The 6,878-nt window shown below is 46.8% G+C and overlaps 1 protein-coding gene across 1 annotated transcript in view; it reads left to right on the plus strand.

The window, feature by feature from the left end:
• Positions 1–5,878, plus strand: part of LOC109925858 (activin receptor type-1-like) — a gene marked incomplete at its 3' end in the record, with an annotated part of 9,722 nt that extends 3,844 nt beyond the window's left edge. Inside the window, exons 2-4 of the mRNA XM_048593983.1 lie at positions 749–951; positions 2,684–2,783; positions 5,732–5,878. Of these exons, the coding sequence (XP_048449940.1) occupies positions 749–951; positions 2,684–2,783; positions 5,732–5,878 (450 nt within the window). The remainder of the gene's footprint in view (positions 1–748; positions 952–2,683; positions 2,784–5,731) is intronic.
• Between the last annotated feature and the right edge of the window lie 1,000 nt (positions 5,879–6,878).

Consider the following 6,878-nt stretch of genomic DNA (forward strand, 5'->3'; position numbering starts at 1 on the left):
GAACAAAGAGACCTTGGGGTGCAGGTTCATAGTTCCTTGAAAGTGGAGTCGCAGGTAGACAGGGCGGTGAAGAAGGTGTTTGGTACATTTGCCTTTATTGGTCAGTGCATTCAGTATAGGAGTTAGAAGGTCATGTTGTGGCTATGCAGGACATTGGTTAGGCCACTATTGTAATATTGTGTTCACTCCTGGTCTCCCTGCTATAGGAAGGATGTTGTGAAACTTGAAAGGGTTCAGAAAAGATTTACAAGGATGTTGCTGGGATTGCAGGTGTTCAGCTATCGGGAGAGGGTGAATAGACTGGGGCTATTTTCCCTGGAGCGACAGAGGCTGAGGGGTGACCTTATAGAGGTTTATAAAATCATGAGGGGTGTGGATAGGGTGAATAGACAAGGTCTTTTTCCCCCAGGATAGGGGAGTCCAAAACTAGAGGGGCATAGGTTTAAGGTGAGAGGGGAAAGATTTAAAAGGGACCTGAGGGGTAACTTTTTCACACACAGAGGGTGGTGTGTATATGGAATGAGCTGCCAGAGGAAGTGGTGGAGGCTGGTACAATGACAACATTTAAAGGGCATCTGGATGGGTGTATGAAGAGGAAGGGTTTAGAGGGATATGGGCCAAATGCTGGCAAATGGGACTAGATTAATTTAGGGTATCTGGTCAGCATGGACGAGTTGGACCGAAGGGTCTGTTTCCGTGCTGTACAGTTCTATGACTCTATAATCTTCTACAATGTTTCTTTCCTCAGACGCTCCAAATCCATCCAATAATGTCAGTGATGTGACGATGACGATAGTTCCAATTGTGGTGTTGGGCGTCCTGGTTATCTTATTGCTGTTGATCTACAAGAAGTACTGCAGATACCAAATTGTCTCAATCCTCAGGAAGAGCAAAAAACAAAACCAGGCAGAGGTGTTACGAGTAACTGAGCTCGGAGACAACACATTGACTGTAAGTCTTACCATTTTTCACCACCAGCAAAATAGTCGGGCTGCAGAAAAAGTGTCATGACAGGACTGAGAGGGCGTAGGTTTTGAAAGAAAAGCTAGAACTTTGACTCACCGAAGCGTCGAAGCTGAACGGGAAGTTCGGAAGAGGAATCCAACATTCCGAAAGGTTTTGAGACTGTAAATCAGGACAGGTTATTTGTTGGGATAATACTTTAAGAAAAAAATATTGACACAGGCAAGGCCAGCATTTGCTGCACGTCCCTAATTGCCCCTTGAACTGAGTGGCTCTCTCAGCCATTTCAGAGGGCAGTTAAGAGTCAACCGCATTGGCTGTGGGTCTGGAGTCATGTGTAGGCCCAGACAAGGTAAGGATGGCATATTTCCTTCCCTAAAGGACTTGAGTGAACCAGATTGGGTTGTTAGTGATAATCAATGATAGTTTAGCCCAGTGACAATTACAGAAAATAAAAACGTCATGGAATTGGGGATTCCATGACCAAATGTCATGATAGAAGCCGATTCAATCACAATATTGAGGCATGGATTGGATAAATACTAAAAGGACATGTTAAAGGGCACCGGCTGAGATTACCATGAAGGACTTTCCTCCTCAATCTCTCCCCTTGCCTGAGGCCTGGTGACCCTCAGAATAAACCACCCCCAGTCGACTTTGGCAACTATCATTATCAAGCCTGGTTTGCCCGCCCCCTTTGTGGGATGATGGTGGCACAGTTGTAAATTCTGTAGGCTTGTAATCCAGCGTGTCAGGTAAATACAACAGGGACATGGGCTCAAATCACACAAGTTGAATTTAATTCAACTGGTTGAATTTAATTCAGCTGGTTGAATTTAATTCCTACGTCTGGAATTGAAAACTAATTTGAAAAAACACATTTTTCTATTCATTTGTGGGACATGGGCTTCCATTTATTGCCCATCCCTAGTTGCCCCCTTGAGAAGGTGGGGGTGAGCTGCCTTCATGAACCACTGCAGCCCATGTGCTGTAGGTTGACCCACAATGCCCTTAGGGAGGGAATTCCAGGATTATGACCCAGCGACAGTGAAGGAACGGTGATTTATTTCCAAGTCAGGATGGTGAGTGGCTTGGAGGGGAACTTGCAGGGAGCGGTGAGATAACAGGGTGTAGAGCTGAATGAGCACAGCAAGCCAAGGAGCATCAGAGGAGCAGGAAAGCTGATGTTTCGGGCCCGGACCCTTCTTCAGAAAAAGGGTAGTGGTGTTCCCATGTATCTGCTGCCCTTGTCCTTCTAGATGGAAGTGGTTGTGGGTTTGGAAGGTGCTGTCTGAGGATTTTTAGCGGGGGTTCCCTCATGCCCTTTTAGGGAAGGAACTCTGGCTTACACCTGACTGCAGATCGCAGCAATGGGGTTAACTTTAACTGCCCTCTGCAATGGCTAAGCAAGACACTCTGTTTGAGGACAATTACAGATGCACAGCAAATGCTAACTTTGCCAGTGATGCCCACATCCTATGAAAGATGCTTGTAAAATATTTGATTTCTGCAGACTTGCCTGAATCCCTCGATAGTAGCCAGAGTAAAGAGCACTCTTGTAGATAAACACGAGAGCAGGCACTGTACTAACAAGCTCCTCTAGTGATCATTAAGAATTGAAAAGCACATTGGCTGACAGCAGTAATGTCCTCGCGAGTTCCGACTAAGAGCTGTTCTCATCAAAAAAATAACAACAATTTCTTTTTGTGTCTCACCCTAGGACCTGTTTGATCATTCCTGCACATCCGGGAGTGGATCTGGGCTGCCCTTCCTAGTCCAGAGAACAGTGGCCCGGCAGATTACACTGGTAGAGTGCGTAGGTCAGTACAAGCCAGTTCATGTTCACTCCCTTGTGAGGTCGTATGAACGGAGTTTCACATTTCGATTGCAAACTTCCCCCAAGTTATGTCTGCAAATCGATTGCTGGGCAAAGTCAGGATGAGCACTCAGAACCCATAGAGATCAGATGGTGTAGAGAGAGCATGGCTATCCATGCGATGCCCTTTGGACTACTCTAGTAAAGAGCTAGCAAAGCTCCAATAGGCAGAATGGTCTCATTTTGTGCTGTAAAAAGTCGTGGGGGGGGGGGGGGGAATGAATTTATATAACATGGTTCAGAACCTCACAGTGCCCCAAAATGTTAACTATTATTTTCTACTGTAGTAACATAGCACCAGTGATAGCCACAATGGCACAGTGGTTAGCATTACTACCTCACAGTGCCAGGGACCAGGGTTTGATTCCTCCCTTGGGTGACTATCTCTCCCTGAGTCTGTGCGGGTTTCCTCTGAGTGCTCTGGTTTCCTCCCACAGTCCAAAATGTGTGGGCTAGTTAGATTTGGCCATGCTAAATTGTGCAGGTTATGTGGATTAGCCATGGGAAATATAGGGTAGGATACTGGTTGGAGGATCAGGTTGGGCTTAATGGCCTGTTCCCACACTGTAGGAATTCTATGAATTTGCACACAGCAAGCTTTTACAAATAACAATCACATCATCTGTTTTGGGGATGTTGGCTGAAGATTAATATTGGTCTCAGGATACTGGGGAGAATTGACCAACTCTTCCTGAGGAAGACAGTCTATGGTCTGTGGATTCTATTCATTTCTTCCAATTCAAAATAGAATACTCACCCTTCCAGCCTCATCTAAATTTTTGCGCTCAGGCCTACGATACATGGGAACACCACCCCCCTGCAAGTTTCCCTCCAAGCTACTCACCATCCTGACTTGGAAATATCTCACCATTCCTCCAGTGTTACTGGGTCAAAATCCTGGAATTCCCTCCCTGAGGGCATTGTGGATCTACATACAGCACATGGACTGCAGTGGTTCAAGAAGGAAGCTCACCCCCACCTTCTCAAGGTGCAACTAGGGGTGGGCAATAAATGCTGGCACAGCCAGCGATGCCCACATGCCATGGATGAATAAATAAAACTCACATACCAACAGATTGAAGAACAGCTTCTTCCCCATTGTTATCAGACTGATGAACAGACCTCTCATATAATAGAGTTGATCTTTCTCTGCACCTTGTCTGTAGCTGTAACACTATGTTCTGCATTCTGTTCCGTTACCCTGATGTACTTATGTAAGGAGATAGCAAGAACTGCAGAATCTGAAGTCAGAGTCAGTGTGGAGCTGGAGGAACGCAGCTGGAGGGGCCCTTAGGGGTCCTGACCTGAAACGTTGACTTTCCTGCTCCTCTGATGCTGCCTGACCTGCTGTGTTCCTCCAGCTCCACACTTGATTGTACTCATGTAAGGTAGGATTAGTCTGATTAGCACGCAATACAATACTTTTCACTGTATATCGGTGCATGAGACAATAATAAATCAAATCAGGTCAAATCAATTAAACCAATGATATCCAAACATCCTGAGATTTTGCACCAAAAGCTCATTCCCAATCGATAAAGATAGGCAAATGCCCTTTATTTGGCACTAGCTTTAGAGAGAGGAGGCATTCTCTGGGTAAAGCATGTACTACAATGGGTCTTCATCACAGCTCCTCACTGCATAAGATCTGTTCAGTAGATATGGTACCACCATTCTCTTTCCTGATTGGGATCTACAAGGGTCTCTTAGATCAAGTGTGAGAGAGGAAAACCATTTGGTGATCCAATGAGAGGAGGTTGCTGTTGTCCTAGACACAATTGGGTTGATTGTACAATTGCAACTGCGCACAAGTGATACTGGGGAAGTGAGCCATTGTTACAGAGACGCTGGGAAAAGCCTTAAACCCTTCACCCTTTCTCCTTCAAAATTCAACCCTGCCCAAGTCCATGTGACACCATCACATTCAGTGGTGCTTAATGCGCTCTTCAGCATTAACCCTTTCAGGCCCTTATACAACACAGTGCCTAAAGGGTCTCAAGAATGACAGTCTCCTGGTTCCATGACCTCATGGCCGTTTCCATTTGTGGGAACATTCCTTGTTCGTTATGAGAGAAAAGAACCTTCCTCCACTGCTTGGGAGTAACCAGAAGTCATACAACAACAAATATCTCTCACTTTCTATCGAACGGTCCTTCTCGCACCCCACCTCCCTGTCTCCCGATGATCCCCATTATGCTGAGGTGCAACTTTCCTCCTTCGGCCTGCTGTTGGTGCTGCTTCTCACTGGGCACCAGGAACCCACTGGTGACTTGCCCACATTACCAATCTGGGGTGCATGAACAACAGTTGTCAGAAGGCCATTCACCCATCATAGCCTAGCCCAATCCTTTTGGGTGTGTGAGTTGTGATCTTTTTCCGATTGCTTTCCCCTCCTTTAGGTTCAGGAACACTTTTAACAACTGACCTCCTTCAACGGACTCATTTAAAATCAAGCAACTCTTGTTTTCATAGAATCCCTACAGTGTGGAAACAGGCTATTTGGCCCATCAAGTCTACACTAACTCTTCGAAGAGCATCCCACCCAGACCCACAGTAGCCCTGGGACACTGAATTTCCCACAGCCAATCCACCTAGCCTGCACATCTTTGGACTGTGGGAGGAAACCCACGCAGACATGGGGAGAATGTGCAAACTCCACACAGATAGTCACCCGAGGGTGGGATTGAACTCAGGTCCTTGGCACTGTGAGGCAGCAGTGCTAACCACTGAGCCACCATGCCTACGTTGTCATTGGGTCCAGCTAATCAAAGTTGGGCCCCACTGTATGGCCCAGTTTCTTACTGGAAAGTGGACTTACTTCCCACAGGGCCATTGCAAAAGCCTGTCTCTCTTTCTCTAACCCACTTTCTAATCCTATTTTGCCCTGTCTAGGGAAAGGCCGCTATGGGGAAGTGTGGAGAGGCGTGTGGCAGGGGGAAAACGTGGCTGTCAAGATTTTCTCCTCAAGGGACGAACAGTCCTGGTTTCGAGAGACCGAGATTTATAACACAGTGCTGCTGCGGCACGACAATATCCTCGGTAAGTGTTGCAGGATCCCAACCAGGGCCTGAAGGGGCCGCTTTCTCCTCATCACTCAATCCTGGAAATACAATCACTTCATTTTCTTTCATTCTTCTATGGGATGTGGGGGTCACTGGTAGGGCCAGCGTTTATTGCCTGGTCCTAAATGCCCCTTGGAGACCATTGGCTGTGGGTCTGCAGTGACATGTAGGCCAGACCAGGTAAGAATGGCAGATTTCCTTCAGTAAAGGGCATTAGTGAACCAAGATGGTATTAGTGAACTCGTTCTCTGACAATCAGTGATAGCGTTATTGCTGGCATTCTGTTTTCTTAATAATTAATTGAATCACTGAGGTAAAAGGTAAAGTCACAATACTCCCTGAGGGCAGCGCTCTCATTAGAGAGAGGTGACTGGTGATGGTTTAACCTGAGGGCCACCAGGCCTCAGGTGAGGAGAGAAATTGAGTCCTTCATGGTAACCAGAGCTGGTAGGGGAATTGAACCCATGCTGTGGGCATCATGCTATACTGCAAACCAGCCACCCAGCCACCTAAGCTAGAGGCATTAAACTGGGGACCTACATCACCAGCCACTCTCTCCCCTTGTTTTGAAGACTGAAGTAAGGGGAAGTTTCATAAACACATGATGAGGAAGGAAACAGAGAGGGCACAAGTGGAGCACAGGCACATGTTGGGTCGAATGGCCTGATTCTTCACCAGCTACGATCATATTGAATGGCAGAGCAGCCTTGAAAGGATGAAGCCTGCTCCCTGTTCCTATTTATTCCCGTCTGTGTCGATCGGCCTGCTCCCTGTTCCTATTTATTCCCGTCTGTGTCGATCGGCCTGTTCCCTGTTCCTATTTATTCCCGTCTGTGTCGATCGGCCTGCTCTCTGTTCCTATTTATTCCCGTCTGTATCGATCGGCCTGTTCCCTGTTCCTATTTATTCTCGTCTGTGTCGATCGGCCTGTTCCCTGTTCCTATTTATTCCCGTCTGTGTCGATCGGCCTGTTCCCT

This window comes from Rhincodon typus, unplaced genomic scaffold (genome assembly GCF_021869965.1).
Source record: "Rhincodon typus isolate 14 unplaced genomic scaffold, sRhiTyp1.1 hic_rhity00005014, whole genome shotgun sequence".
NCBI lineage: Eukaryota > Metazoa > Chordata > Chondrichthyes > Orectolobiformes > Rhincodontidae > Rhincodon > Rhincodon typus.